General features: G+C 42.0%; 1 protein-coding gene across 4 annotated transcripts in view; it reads right to left on the bottom strand.

The window, feature by feature from the left end:
- HLF (HLF transcription factor, PAR bZIP family member) overlaps positions 1 to 15,606 on the bottom strand; it is an 82,134-nt gene extending 66,528 nt beyond the window's left edge. For 2 of the 4 annotated variants that reach the window (XM_074261838.1, XM_074261839.1), the window contains exons 1-2: positions 14,538 to 15,025; positions 12,549 to 12,881 (exon numbers count right to left, since the gene is read on the bottom strand). In XM_074261838.1, the coding sequence (XP_074117939.1) occupies positions 12,549 to 12,828 (280 nt within the window). In that variant the 5' untranslated portion in view covers positions 12,829 to 12,881; positions 14,538 to 15,025. The other 2 variants (XM_074261836.1, XM_074261837.1) reach the window with 2 other exon arrangements.
- Positions 15,607 to 15,895: the final 289 nt, after the last annotated feature.

Below are 15,895 nucleotides of genomic sequence, written 5' to 3'. Positions count from 1 at the left end.
CTTTAGTCCCACACTCATTTCTGCCCCAAATTTCCTTATTTCTATTGAAAATACTACCATCCTTCTAGTAATCCTTTCCCTCACTCCCCACTATCCAGTCAATTATAACTCCATAACATCTCCTACATTTGCCCTCATTATTCTAATTTGCTCTTTTACAAGCACACCATCCCCTATTCTAGACCTCATTACCTCTTAGATGGACTACTGGAGTGCCCGCTTCATGGGTATCCCACCCCTGCCTCACTTCCTGCCTATCTTCAACACAATTGCCAAATAATCTTCCTAACCTTGTTCAAAAATGTTCCAAAGTTCTTGATTCCTTCTAGAGTAAAATACAAATGCTTCAGATCTAGCATTTAAAGTCCTCCAGAAATGGCTCTAATCTGCATTTCCCTAAAATTTTCATATCATTCCCCTTTATGCATGCTATATTCCTGCCAACTAGCCCATTACCTGTTTTCTGAATTTGGCAGCTGTGTCTACAGCAGGCTGCTCCCCATTCCTGGAATGCACTTCTTCCTCTCAGCCTTCAAGGCTCTTAACCAACACATTACTGCCTTTAGGAAGCCTTCTGTAACCCTCTCAGGCTAGTAATGTTTTCTTCCTCCCCAAAGCTCTTGCCTTTGACTTCTCTGAAGAATGGAACCCTTTGAGCACAGTCTCATTTTTGTTTCCGTTATCACCAGCACATTAGGGTTTAATAAACATTTGCCAAACTGATAGACTCCTTTTAATCTACTCCAAGATATTCCCAAATTATAAGCTTCTTGAGGTTAAGGTGGGTATAATCGCAATCTATTTGGCTCTCTATCCATGTCCTCTTCATCCAGGATATAGAAACTATTTAACAAATAGTTAATAATGATGATGATGATGATACATCTGCATTGCATTTTTGACTATAGCAAGTTAATGATCACACTGTATTTTACTGGGTTTTAAAGGACAGCATGAGACATTTAGAATTTTTACTTGATTATATACATAGATCTGCTTGGATACAAAGGGATGGAATCATTCATGTGAAGTCACTTCTCCAACCTTTTTCTTTGACTTTTTAGGTCTTACTTTCATGGTCACCATACTATCTTTATATAGAATAATTATTTCTAACTTGTCATTTATAATTATTAATAGTTAATTATTAAAAGACAATAGTTTTGTTTTAATTTTTCTTATTGGTTGATGAGCCACTGGTAAAATATAGGAAACAATGAACATTTTTCATTTCATAATTTATCAGGACTGGGGCTTTGTGTTAGTTAATCAATCAAAAACATGAAGTACTTGCTATGTGTCAAGAGGGGCAGCTAGGTGGTGCAGTAGGTAGAGTGCTGGGACAGGAAGACCAGAGTTCAAATATGGCCTCAGACATTTATGAACTGTGTTACCATGGACAGGTATTCAAGGCATAAGGGAAGAGTGAGAGAAAATGCCTGGAGCACAGAGATGGAATGCAGTATTTATGAAAAAGTCAGGAGGGCAGCAGTGTTACTAATTATAGTGTATGTGTCAAGGAAAATGGTGTAAGAAGACTTGAAAGGTAGAAGGGCTATAAGTTATGAAGGATTTTGAAAACCAACTAATCAGTAAAAGAGTTATTTTAAATACAGTTAATTGAGGAAAATTTTTTTTCAACAAGTTTCTCTATAAAAGTCTCATTTTCAAGATATACAATGAAATGATTCAAATGTATAAGACTAAGAACCAATCCCCAAATGATAAATGGTCAAAGGATATAAATAAGCAATTCTCATGGGAAGATAGCCAACCTATCAAAAATAGTGATAAGAAAAAAATCTCCAATAATCAATAATTAGATAATGCTATCTAATATAAATAATGCAAATTATTTATATTCTACCTCATACCCATCAGACTGGCAAATGACCAAAAAAGAGAAAGTGACAAATATTGGTGAGTGGGGCTATGGGAAAACAAGCAAATTGATCTACTGTTGCTATCACTGTAAGTTAGACAAGCAAAATTTGAAATTAATTCCCTAAAATAACTAAAGTATGCGTATCCTTTGTATTATATCACATATCCCAAACATATACTGCCACTAGACTTAGAACCCAAAAATATTAAAGAAAGAAGAAAAGGTTATACGTGAGCAAACATAGTTTTTATAATGTCAAGGAATTGGAAACTAAGAATTGAAGAATGATTAGACAAATTATGATGTTATGAAAATGAGGAAAGACTATTGTATCTTAAGAAATGATGAAGTAGATGTTTTCAGAGAAACAAGGCAAAACTTGTATGAACTGATGGAGACTGAAGTCAGCAAAACCAAGAGAAAAATGTGTATATATATATATACAGTAATAACATTGCAAAAACAATTGTTATTTAAAAGTTCAAATCAACATAAGATCAATGATGAAGCATGCTGCCCCTCTTCTATCAGAGATGTGATATCCTGGGACATACTTTTGAACATGAATAATGTGAGATTTTTTTTTGTTCTCTATACATATTTACCACAAGGGTTTTGCTTATTCTTCGCTCCTTCCCCAAGAATAGGGAGGAAGGAAAAGGGAGAAAAAGAAGAGAGAGAAAAAAATAATAAAAAAAAAAACATAAACAAGTGCCTTCTGATTGACCTGACATTAATATTTTTTGTAAACCAGGGATTTTATCCATGGATCTCTGAGGGGTCCATGACTTTGGATGGGGAAAAAAAAAAAGCATCTTTATTTCAACATAACCAGTTTTCTCTGTAAGGTTTTATATTTTATTTTATGCACTTAAAAATACTAAGAGTCAAAAAAAAAAAAACCCTTCAAAACTATGGGTTCACAGGCTCCACCAGACTAGCAAGAGGATCTATGACACAAAAGTGGTCAAGGGTTCCTGTTGTAAACTTTTGTGGAGAGGCAGGTGAAGGGAGTCATTATCATCATCTAACCAAGGGGCACACCAGGATTTGGAGGCTTTGAAGAGTCAGGATTACTGTGGGCCAGAATATGGGTCAGAAGAAAAATAAAAAGGAAGGAATAAAAAGATTCAATGGATACACCTGTACTCCTGCTGTCCCTGTGGCTGCGGGAATGAAGCCTAGCTCAGAGGAGATACTATCTCCCCAAAGAACTTATTTTGCTGTTTGGGATTCAACCAAAAACAACTTCAGAACATTAGGGCTGAAAGCAGGGCTCCCCAGGGTAAATGAAATCTAAAGAAACAGCCTTCCAACACAAGTGATTTTGACAAGTCCAGTACATTGTAGGCCAAGAGGTCCCACATTCTCAAGGGAAACACTGAGCCAAGTTAGGAAGCAAAGGCTGGGTTAATAGGCTAATGTCTGGGCCCTCTGGAAACGCCCTATGTAACAAAGGGCGAAATATCAAGTGGAAGAACAGATTCACTGAAATTTCTCCCATTACAGAAATAAATACAAATTCTATATCGTACTTTCTTCCCCTTCAGAAGAACTGGTACTGTAGTTGAAATAGCACTGATTTGAAATTAGAAAACCCGAGTTCAAATTCTAGCTCTGTTAATAAGCGAAGTGGAGGGAAAAAGGAAAGAAGGAAGGCAGGTAAATAGGAAGGAAGGAAGGAAGGAAGGAAGGAAGGGAGGGAGGGAGGAAGGAAGGAAGGAAGGAAAGAAGGAAGGAAGGAAGGGAGGGAGGGAGGAAGGAAGGAAGGAAGGGAGGGAGGAAGGAAGGGAGGAAGGGAGGGAGGGAGGAAGGGAGGGAGGGAGGGAGGAAGGGAGGGAGGGAGGAAGGGAGGAAGGAAAGGAAAGGAAGGAGGGAAGGAAGGAGGAAGGAAAGGAAGGAGGAGGGAGGAAGGAAAGGAAAGGAAGGAGGGAAGGAAGGAGGAAGGAAAGGAAGGAGGAAGGAGGAAGGAAAGGAAGGAAAGGAAGGAGGAAAGGAGGGAGGGAGGAAGGAAAGAAGTTTTACAAAATGCCTGCTTTACAAATATCATGTTTACTATGCTATTTGATCCTGGAGACAACCTTGGGAGGTAAGTGCTTTGTAAAGAAGAAACAAAGTGCCTTCTTCATAATGAGCTATTATTACCCCAATTTTACAATCCAAAAAACTGAGACAGACAGAGTAATGGAGTCATATAGCTATTAGGTGTCTGAGGCTACATTTGAGCTCAAGCCTCCCTGACTCCAGACTAAATCAGCTAAATTAGTAAACTACTTCTGTCTCTGGGCCTCAGTTCTCCCCATCTCTACAATGAAATGGCTAGAAGAGACAAAGCTATAGCTAGCACTGGACAATGGAGCTTTGTCCCACAGAGGGGTGGAGTTCTTGAGAGAGGAAGTTCCTGTCGTCCTGATTGCTGCCATTGTGCTGCCCTCCTGGAAGGACTTAACCTTCCTAGCTCCACCCCTGCACCAGCCCCAGGGACCCAGCTGGACCAAGAAGCCAGATCATCCTCTCTACCCTACATCCTCACACTCAACTATTTCTCTCCCAGGTGACAATATTCCTGGATACAGCTGCAAAAGAATTTCTGTTCAGTCCTTCCATAGCTATACAATCCTAGGATTCTCTGGTCTTTCTATATTACTACATTCCCAAGGATAGCTAGGTGGAGCAGTGGACAGAGTTGGAATTGAGAGTCAGGACAACCAAAATTCAAACTCTGCCTTAAATATGTACTCTGTGTGATCCTGTGTCTTTACCTTCATGGGCCTCAATTTACCTCCCTTCCATGGCTGTTGTAAAATCAAATGAAATAACCTCTCTAAAGTGCTTTTCAAACCTTAAAGCATCTAAAAGTGCTACTGATTGTGCCTAACTAGCCTCATTCTCCCTGTCATTTTCCACTTAAGACATTAAAAATGGTCACAGAGAAATAATAAATTCCATGATTTTCAAAGTGTCTCCTTCACAATGATCCCATTAAGGAAAAAGTACCTATGCTATTATCCCCAATTTACAGAGAAATAAACTATGATCAACACAATTAGTCAAAGTTCAAAGGAAAGGTAGCCAAGAACCCTAATTTAGAACTGTCTGCCTTCCCATATTAAGCTTTACCAAAGGCCTCTGAGCTTCCCTCTCATTCTCTCCTTATTCTAGCTGGCTGTATATCTTTCTATCATCTGCCTGCCTCTTCATATTTTTCTCATCTGACATGCATAAGATTGTGGAGAAAACACTCTCCTGGCTTTTGGAATGGAGTGACTTAAAAAAAAAAAATCTTGGACATCTCAATAATACTCAGGTCCCATCAGCAAGAGAGAGAAGAGAGGAAAGAAGATGGGCTTTGGAAGTAGCTGTGTAGGGCAGAGAGAGTTCCCTGGCTTGGGAGATGTCCCCACTTAGCTTGGTTTTCCCCCTATCAGTTTGACTCTGTTCTTTCAGGGGCAGGATCTTCCTAATCAGGAAAGAGGGAAGAAGAGAAGAAGGGAGGGAGGAAAGAAGAGGAGGGAGGGAGGGAGAAGGGGGAGGAGCAAAAAGAGAAAAGGAGACGGAAGGTGAGGGACAAAGAAACAAAGAGACAGAGTCAAGAGAGACAGATTCAGAGACACAGAGAGAAAAACAGATCACCGCCCAGAGTGTCTCAGACTCCAGAGGGCATGGCCACGTGCCGATGGCACATGGACCTTCTTCAGGCAGCCTCTGCTGCCAGGGCTCACGTGAGCGCGGGTGTGCAGGGAGGGCAAGGGAGCTGGCAGGGCTCATGGCAGCAAGGAGCAGGAGTGGATGGGCAATAGGGAGGTGGCCAGATGCTGCCCTGGGAGGAAGAGAGGAGGGCAGGGCAGGCTGGGACATGATTCAAAGTGTATACACCATCGTGGGAGGTGGAATGAGAGGAAGAGGTCCTGTGTGGCAGCTCCTGGGGCTAGGGGAAAGGCAGGAAGGCGGTCATTCTACTCCTTTCTCTGATTTAAACATCAAATAAGCGTGTGTCTGTGGCATCTCTAGGGATTGTGTCTCAGGATGGAGTCCAGGGACTGCTGGGGCTACTTCATTCTCCTGTTTGTCTCATGGCGCCAAACACTGCTTCTAGCACACAGAAGGTACTTCATAAATAATCACCATCATAATCATAGTCCAGGCCTTCATTACCTCTTCCCTGGATTAGAACAATAGCCACCTAACTAGTCCCCTACACCCAGGCTCTTTCCTTTCCAACATATCCTTCACCCCATGTCACCCCCCTGCCCTTAGAATTATCTGTGGCTCCCTACTGCCTTTATACATGCTTTCTTTCTTTTTCTTTTTCTTTTTCTTTTTTTAAATATAAAGTCCTCCATGACCTGCCTGCTGTTGATCTTTCCAGAATGATTTATACATTATTTCCCCTCATACATTTGTATCCCCAGCATTTAGTACAGTACCTGGCACATGGTAGGTGCTTAATAAATGTTAATTGAATTCCACACTCCAGCCAAATTGGCTTCCCGCCCATCTCTACATATGACATTCCATTCCTTGTCTTCTGGCCTCTGTCCAGGCTCTCTCTCATGCTTGGAATACTCTCCCTTTTCTACTCATTTTCTTGGAACCTCAAAGAAGTCCATCCATTCAAGGGTCAACTTAAGTGACAAATACTTCAAGGCCTTCCTGATTTCCTCCCAACCTACCCAATTCTCCCCAAAACAATCTAAGTATTTCTTTAGTAAATATATTCTATGGTTCTTTTGTATGTATATATCTTGTAATTACTACTTATATATGAATATGCTATGTCTATCCCAGCAGAATGTAAGCTCACTGAAATCGGGAATATCTCAATTTTAAATGTGTATCCTCTGTACCTGGCATAGGGTCTCACGCCTAACAGGCACTCTTAACACATACTTGTTGCCTGATAGTTAACAAACAATTATACAATAGTTTAGTTTGCAAAGCACCAATACATAACAGCACTTAGATCTAACAACCCAGGGAGGCTGTCATGACAATATTGTCACTCCTGCTTTCCAGAGGAGAATACTGAGGTTTGGTGAGGTTGAAATTCTTTGGGACTATCACACCACTAACAAGTATGTACTGAAATAAAACCAGATAGCATGAAGAAGAGCAGGGACAAGGCTTACAAGGGGAAAACCGAATCATTCTGTACACAGAATGAACAAGCTCACCTGGCATCCCAACAGTCCAATGAAAACAAAGCCAGCTAGATCCCTTTGAAAGCTCCTTGATCCTGACGGATTACAGATACTTTCCCAAATACTAGAGGGGAAACATACCCTACACCATCCATGGCTGCTGCTGCTGCAGCCTGCTTGCAAACGATTCATGCTGTTGCCTAGGAAAATCTACAGCCTGCAGCCCCTTGAGGGAAGGCAGACCCCAAAGCTGCAGCCCACAGCTGTCTGGTTAAAAGCAAGCCAGTCCAGAGGCCTTGGCACAGTCTCATGCATGGCCCCTGAGCTACCACTGGACATCTTAGACTGCACGCATCTCCCCCACTGCCACCGACCCAAACTTTGGCCAGAGAAGACCGGCAACATTTCAATTCCTTACTAAAAGTACAATGGGGCTCTCCTCCTATCCCATCCAGTGCTTCACTTCTTTCCTTTTCACCTGCTTTCTGTGCTCCTTAGAATTCTGCCCAGGTAAGACATTTTAAAAAAGTATTTATTAAATGTGAAGCATTTGTGCTAAGCATTGTGGACATAATTATAAAAAAATCAAGAGGGAGCTTATATTCTAATAAAAGAGGATAATATGCAAAGAGGTACTGGAAAGGGAGGGAAATGAAGCCACGTGTAAAAAGTTCAGCTGTCAATAAATCAACATTATTAACTGTTTCCTGCACATGCTAAGCACTGAGGATAAAAATATAATCAAGCAAAGAAGGCCCTGCCCTCAAGATGCTTATATTCTAACAGGGAAAGACAACATGTAAAGGGATACTGGAAAACATAAAGCATGGAAGATGGGGGGAAGTAACAAGTCACATGTGAGAAGTTCAGCAGGTATCTGTGATTCAGTTTTTTACTAAAGACTAACTAATATCTGGACTCAGACTTGGAACAAAACAAATAAAACTGGGTTCTAGTCTCTCCTCAGTCGCTTCTTGGAATCACAGAGTTCAAAAGAATGTTTAGCTCATACATGGAAGAAACCCCCACTACAAATGGACCTGAGACATGGTCATCCTGCTTCTATTTATAGATCTCCAAGGTCTAACACCAGACCAAAGTCATCCATTCACTTTTGGGTAGCCCAAAGCATTGGGAAATTATTTTTCCTCAAGCCTAGAATGGTTCTTTGTAACCTCCATTTTTTCTCCTTCTACCTCCTAGAGCAGAATAGATCCAAATCTAATCCCCTCCTCCATGAAATCCTTCCTCCACTTGCTCAATGTGTGACCCAGAGAAAACTGCTCCATCTCCCTGGGCCTTAATTTCATTTGCAACACGGACCATGAGTCCTCTCTGGTTCCTCCCAGCTCCACCACTACCTGTAAGCCATAAAGTCTCGCTGCCACAGGGTTCTGACCTGACAATGAAATCTTGTTCATTCCCAGAGGAACTCAAGCCCAGGAAAGAGACAGTTGAAAGGCAAGCAGGAGGTCCCCTCACTTTTCTACCAGGGTAGGCAGGCAGGCTAGTCCCAGCCGCGCAAAAACAGAACAAAACAAAAACATAGGACACCACAAGGAACCAATTTAGGAACTGGCTTGGCTAGTCTGAGACAGACATAATCCTGCCTTTGTACACTGTGGATACCTCTCCTCCATGGAGCTGCTGTCCTAAACCAACCACTTTTCAGGGCCCTCCTCAATGTAAGCAGGCAGATTCCCATTTCTCCAAAGGAAGCCCCACCTCCTCCCAAACACAGGGAACCTGGGCCTTTGGCTAGAGCCTGCTAATAAAACCACAAGTGTAGTGCAATATTGGCTGGCTTAGGAGCCTCTGGGAGGAAGAGCTCCTGGGAAGTCAGGGGAAGGAGCCTTTCAGCCATGGAGACATCTTTTCATTCATCATTTTGTTGAATCCTCAAATTATCCTGCTTGTCCTGTATAGACATATCAAACTACTTGTCTTCTTACTGACAGGGGAAGGGGAGCAAGGGAAAGAATTTGGAACTCAAAATTTAAAAAAAAAAAATGTTAAAAGTTTTTACATGTAGGTAATTGAAAATAAAAAAACATTTAATTAAAAAAAAATTATTCTGTTTATAGACCCTGAAGATAAATAGCACAAACTCCAATGGAAGAACAAAATTCCCCCCAAAAATCAGGGAAATCAGTCATATAAATTTCATTCTTTCAGTTTACTTGAGAAAGTGGATCCCACTTGTTTTAAAATGAGTAGATAAGATAGGGAATCAGGGCCAAATTAGGGTGAGATGCTCCTCACCAGGGAGCTCATTTGACTATTCCAAAAAGGATTGGGTCTTTTTCAAGACATATATGAGATGTCAGCTTACAGCTTCATTTCCTTTCTCCCAACCAAGCACCATTGGTGACATGGTGCTATTAAGCATGGCTTAAAGGATACATGCTGAGCAAATAGCAGAATACAAATGTTTAGTAAAACTGCACTCTAATTATCTCCAGATCAGCCTGACATTTTAGTTTTACCAACATGCTAATGGCGGATAAGTACATTTTTATTAGTATCACACACCTTCTCGACAACCTAATGACTCCCAGGATTCCTGAAAGCTACACAATATTTACAGATTGGACCTAGGGTGTTTTACAACCAGCTCTCCAGGAGGGGGAAATGAACATTTTCTCCAACACTTTCTTATGTCTGGACAATCAACAAAGCCCTGATTTATATAGTGAGTGATGATTTCTAAGGCATAAATCCTCACACTAAAAATTTACAAATTGGTTCCAGCACATCACGGGTAGAAAGAAATGTCAAGGCCCTCCACCCATGCAGATTGGCTCCTTCCCTACAACTCAGTCTTAGAGAGGATCATACAGTAAGTATATTTCAGACCGGACTTACCCCAGTTCTTCCTGGTTCTGATGACAGCTCTCTCCACTAGACTGTAAGCTTTTTGAGAACAGGAAATGTCTTTTATCTTCCTCTATATTCTTGGCACAGAACTTGGTAGGCCCTTAATAAATGTTTATTAACTGAATGGCCTTCTCTGTTATTTTGAGCTCTAATACTAACACTCTAATACTGTGATTTCATCAAAGCAGATTTTTCCCTCCAAGGATGCATATGGCAAACCACTCACGCCTGCCCATCTTGTGCCCAAGACATGAAGTCCGCCACAATGAACTAGGTTCTGACTTTCCTCCATTTCTCTGGCCATTTTGAGAATATTAATAGAATGTACTATATTCTTTAAAATTAGCAGTACTGCCTATGCAGGGAACTAGTATTCTAACTGAAATTAATATATTTGAAGAAAATAGCTGTTTGTAAAGTCTTTTTTTAAACTAAAAATTATTGTTAAGATTTCAATGTTGAAAAGAAAATGAGTTTCAAGTACAGTTTGTCTCTAGAGAAAAAGCCTTCAAAGCCTGTTTGGCTAGGTTTTGTTGTTGTTGTTGTTGTTGTTGTTGTTGTTGTTGTTTTTAAATCAACAGAGATGAAGGGATGCACTTTCATATTCAAGGTTTCTAACACTATGGGGTGGAACTCTGGGACAGCAAGAAGGTAGGAGGCGATGACCCAAGATCACTATAAGAACCAGCTCAATGAGAAACAAATGAACTCTGCCAGGTAGACGCTGAAGATGTCCATTTCTTTTCACCATATTTGGGGGAGGGGGAGAAAAATCAGTGTATATTGATTCTTACTCAACAAGAATAGGCATGGGGAGGCAGGGTCTGGTCTTAGAGCTGTCAAGCATTAGCTAGAATAAAACCAATTCCCTATGCAAGCTACATATTTGAACACAGGAATTGCTCAATAAATACTAATTGACTGATAGATTATAAGTTAATTAGGTCAAAAGGCAAAGGAGCATAGGGCCTGAAATACCCACATGAAGTAATTATCCACAGAATATACCCCCTAGTATTTAATTCTGGGAGGAGTTACTTGCCCTACCTTGCAAAAATGAAATTAGACATGTCCTAATCCCTCTAAGACTAGTGCAAAGCCTTCTGAAAAGAAGGTATTTGGGGAAATAAGATACACAAAACATGGGGAACAACTGCAGTGCTGGAGCTTATTTCTATTTGGACATTTGCTTTTCGTTTGGATTTTTTGCTTCTGCTTTTCTAATTTTACAAGGCTATTGATTTCTCTGGCCAATCTTCTCACAAGCAGATACCTCTAACAATAACATGACCCATTTGCTACAGACCAAGCACACATCCCAAAAAAGGGATGGATTTCCCAAGGTGCTGTTACAGAGGAGGTAAAAGGTTCAATGTCAGGATTCCAATTTGGAGAGGGAGGAGTTGAAAAGATACACCCCCAACTCCATTTTAAGAGAACAGTTTTCTTATTCACATGATTTCTTTCTATTTTCATTCTCTCTCATTGTGTCCCAGAAATTGCTACGCAGGAGAAAGAGTGTAATAAAGATCTCTCATACATCCCATCGTTGACACATTCCCTTCAGACTACAGATCCCGATGGCTTCTTTGGCTACATCTTTCTTCCTATTACCCAAGTATGAAAGTGTCTTTCTTTTCCCCCATTTTGCACTGGGCAAAACTTTGTAGGCCTGCAAATAGATATCTTTCTGTCTTTCATGTACAGAAGGGATTTTAAATACCAGTTATATCCCATGAAATTCTAGGTAAGACATGAGTGCAATTATCATTAAACCATTTGGGGGGGAGAGAATTTGCCATAAAGTTCTTTTAAATATTGAGCACCTACAATGCACCTTAAAATAGTACTTTTTAAAAAAACCAAACATTGTATCTATAGACAATTTTGGGGGGGAACAAAGTGAGATTAAACCAGGGCTAAAATCTCAACATCTCAACAAAATGGTTAAAAGTCATCAGAAGAGTGGGGAAGTTCAGTTCTAGTTCTAGACTACTAAAAGTGTCAATCTCCTTTTCTGATACTTAAATTTCTCAGTCTGACCATCAAGACCCCAAGATTGAAGGAAGCTGTTTCTCACCCCCAATGATTTTCCTATATTTTCCCAGTTTATTTTCTTCATGCCAAATCTACAAAGCTATGAAATGAAGGGCTAGACACCAAGAAAACTGAAGCAGTACAGGAAGCCTATCTGAATTATTCAGAAAATTCAATCAAAAAACATTTATTAACACCTACTATGTACAAACCATTAAGTTAAGCCCTGAAAGAAATACCAATTTCTATCTGTTGTCTGAGTAATTTGAGCACTAAAAACAAAACAAAACAAAGAAAGATTTATGAGGATTGGTAGTTTTTCAGAGATTGAGAGCTGGAAAAGACCTTCCTAGGTCATCAAGTTCAACTGCTTTGTTTCAGAGATGAGGAAACTAGAGGTCCTGAACCTGAGCAGAGGAGGATCTGAACCCAGATCCTCTTGACTTCAGAACTAGGACATTGTTCTCCTGTACCAAGTGTCTCTCCAAGCTGAGGCCCCTGTGGAGGGAAGGGTTGGATTTCTAGGTCTCCAATTCCTGGGCATGGCCAGGAAGCCTCCATCTCCCCCCTCCCCACCCTGTGGGGGGGTAGCCTTCCAGGAGGTTTACCTGGTCTGATGGGGCTCTGCAGGCAGTTCTGAGAGGAGATGCTGGGGTGCACGGAGGTGGAGGCCCGGCTGCTGAGGTCCATGACAGAGGGGGCTGCTGAGGTTGCTGGCTGCAGTCCAGGGGGGTGGGGGCTGTGATCATGCTGAGAGGGGCTGGGGGGGATGCCATTTTCTGACAAGAATTCTTCCAAGTCCATATATTCCAACTGAAAAGTATCTCCATCATAGGGAAGGGTTTTGTCCCACAGGGTGGGCCCCAAGAAAGCAGACTGGGGGACCATAGGACTACTGTTGTCATCATCCAGTTTCTTCTTGTCTTTTTCTTTACCAAATGCTAGAACAGAAAACAAAAGTTAATTTTTTTTTTTTTTAATTTAGGGAAAACTAGTCTTGCTACTCTCACTAGTCTCCCCTTCCAAAAATCACTTGGGGATTTTTCTCATCCCAAATGGCACTGTGTCCCCCTGCATTTGTCCTCAGTGGACCTCAGATAATCCAGAGTTAAAAGTCTGGCTGAATGTAGAGTTCCCTCTGCTTTTCGCAATCTCCCTATTTACTTTGGAAAGAGACAATCGCTTTACTGGATGGGGGTTCAGTATGAGCTAAGATAAAAGCTGGCGGTATAAGGATGATCCATAAGGGCCCACAGTGGGGCAATCAGTTGCACAGTTGAGTTCTGTCGGAGGACATAAAAAATTTACACCTACAGTAAGGGGGAATCTTTACTGTGATTACTTACAAATACCTTTAAGGCTAACAGCATTTGGATTTTACACACACATTCACTGACTATACAGGTATATCTCAATTTCAATAAACTCTACATGGGGTTCATAAAAATCCAGATTTATAAAATACGTTAATTATTCAGGGGGACTTTTTCTTTGATTAAAAAAAAAAAAAAAAAAAAAAAAAAACTTCTTATAAGAAACCAAGATGTTTCTTCAAATGCTTAGTACCGGGAGGGATCTTAAGATGATTTCGTTTAAAAAAACAAAATAAAACAAAACAATTGTATTTGTCCACAACTTTTCAAGAAACACAGCTGTTGCCTAACAGAGATAGCATGCAGCTATCTTGTAAAGGCAAATACCTGATATTTCCTTCAATGCATAATTGATCATTTGACATGTTAACTTCAACCGCAGTGAAGTCCCGTAGGGGAATCTGGCCCCTAAATACCCGGTTTCAATTCTCTAAATACCACGACCGTGAATGCTGTCAATTTCCTGACAACTTGGATTAGAATGCTGAACACTGTCAAGCTAAATATATATTATTTTTTTAACACGTTCTTTTTTTTCAAAGTGGATTCTTCTGGGGGGGGGAAGGGAATGCATTCTGCATTTCGGAAATTTACCAAGTCCCTAAAATTCGTAGCAAACAGGTCTAGATTAAGAAAAGAAGGTACAAATGTCCTGAAATCAGTTTTAAGGGAGTCACTTAGAAGACTTTGTACTACAAATGACTAGACTTACTGTCGTGATTAGCTGGGAAACAGAACTACAGAAGCCTTAAACCACAAATTTATCACATTTCCAGCATAATACATTTTTCTGGCTGAAGACTGGAGGGGAAGTAGTGGAGTCTATGTCTCGGACTATCTTTCCCCAACACCTTTAATGCCAGAATGTCATGAGACTAGGTCTTACTTTACACGTGAGCATCCTTCCAAGTCCTCTCCCACCCGGAAAGGTAGAGGGAGAAACTGACCGGAGAAACTGACTAGAGGATCAGCTTTTGTCAGAAAAGCCCATCTCTTCCCCCACTACACCCCTTTCAACTTCTGAAAATAAAAACGCCTCTTAAAACTCCTTCCTTATCCACACCTTCAATTACTTAAAAAAAAACAAAAAAAAAACAAAACAAAAAAAAAAAAAAAAACACCTCGATCCCATTACTATCACGCTGCTTATGCTTATAAATTCGCCTGCAAACCTCTTTCCAAGAGTCCCTCCAAACCAGGTAAAGTAGACATTTACACTCTCACCTCTCAAAGCTCCTCTCTTCTAGTTGCCTTTAACTTTACTCGTGGGAATAGTTCTTGGGGGGGAGGGGGAATTTTCCCCATCCCATCCCACCCCTATTTTAAGTTGCATCAGCTCCTACCTGCACAGCTGAACAAACCACAGAGGTTGGGCACTTGCTCCCAGAATTACTTAAAATAAAGCGGAAAGACGATTCGGGGGTGGGCGATGGAGGAGGAGGGGAGGGAGAAGGAGAGCGGGTGAGAGAGCCAATCCTCAATTGCATCCAAGCAGAAGCAGCACCGGATTTGGCTCTGGGGAGTGCAAGAAAGGGTAGAGAGAAGAGAATGAGGAAGGCAAAGTGGGGAGCGGGGTGCGGCGAAGGCGGCTGGAGATACAAGGTGGATGCCCAGGAAGACAAGCAAAGTCGGGGAAAGCCCCAGCCGGGGAGGTCTCTTTCTCCAAACCAGAGGAACCCGAAGAAGACAAGCAGCGGCGGCAGCAGTGGTGACTCTCACCGTCTTCGGGGTGCAGGGGCAGCTTCAGGGGGTTCTCCAGCAGGGACTTGAGCACGCCGTAAGTGGGAGGGATGAACGTGGAGTTCAAGGGGAGCGGTCGGGACATTTTCTCCATCTCGGTGTACTAGTTTTTTGTTTTTGTTTTTTTCCTTCTCTTTTCTGTTTGCAAAAATAATAATGAAAAAAAAAATCCTCCCCTTCCCCCCCTAACCCCCAGCCCCAATTCGCTTTTCCTTCCTGTCAACGTGTACTCCTCCCAGGCTGTGGGGAAGCCAGAGGAGTGTAAGGGAAATTATGCTAATATAATCAAGTGCATAGATACACACACACACACACACACACACACACACACACACACACACACACACACAAATGAAAAATACAGAAGTTTCAGGAAATAGCTGGTCCTGGGCAAGCGGCCGAAGTGTGAGACGGGTTCCTGCAAGACCCTTCTCAGACACCCTCCTCTGCAAAATGTTAGGGCGAAAATTGCAAAAACAGAGGAGGGGACTGTAAAATTAAAAAATGCACCGCATAGCCAGGGCACCCGCGCCCCAAAAGCCCGAGGCCGCGCGTGCTTCCCACCCCCACCCCCCCCTCCCCGAGGCTGCTGCTGCTGCTGCTCCTGCTCCCAGCTCTTGGCCCGCAGCAGCCCGCTCAGTGCATTCGGCAGCCCATGTGCAGGGACGCAGGCAAAAGTGACGTCAGGGCCCGCACCGCTCCCCCATAGGCGTGCGGGGGCGGGGCCACTTACTCCCCCCCCCCCCAGCTCCCTGCCTCTGCCTCCCCCCTTTCCTCCGACCACCGCCGTCACGATACTGAGTTTGGCGTTGTCGCGCGCGTCCTTCCCGGGCGCCGAGTTA

This window comes from Sminthopsis crassicaudata, chromosome 4 (genome assembly GCF_048593235.1).
Source record: "Sminthopsis crassicaudata isolate SCR6 chromosome 4, ASM4859323v1, whole genome shotgun sequence".
Lineage (NCBI taxonomy): Eukaryota > Metazoa > Chordata > Mammalia > Dasyuromorphia > Dasyuridae > Sminthopsis > Sminthopsis crassicaudata.
This window is presented reverse-complemented; position numbering and strand designations above follow the sequence as displayed.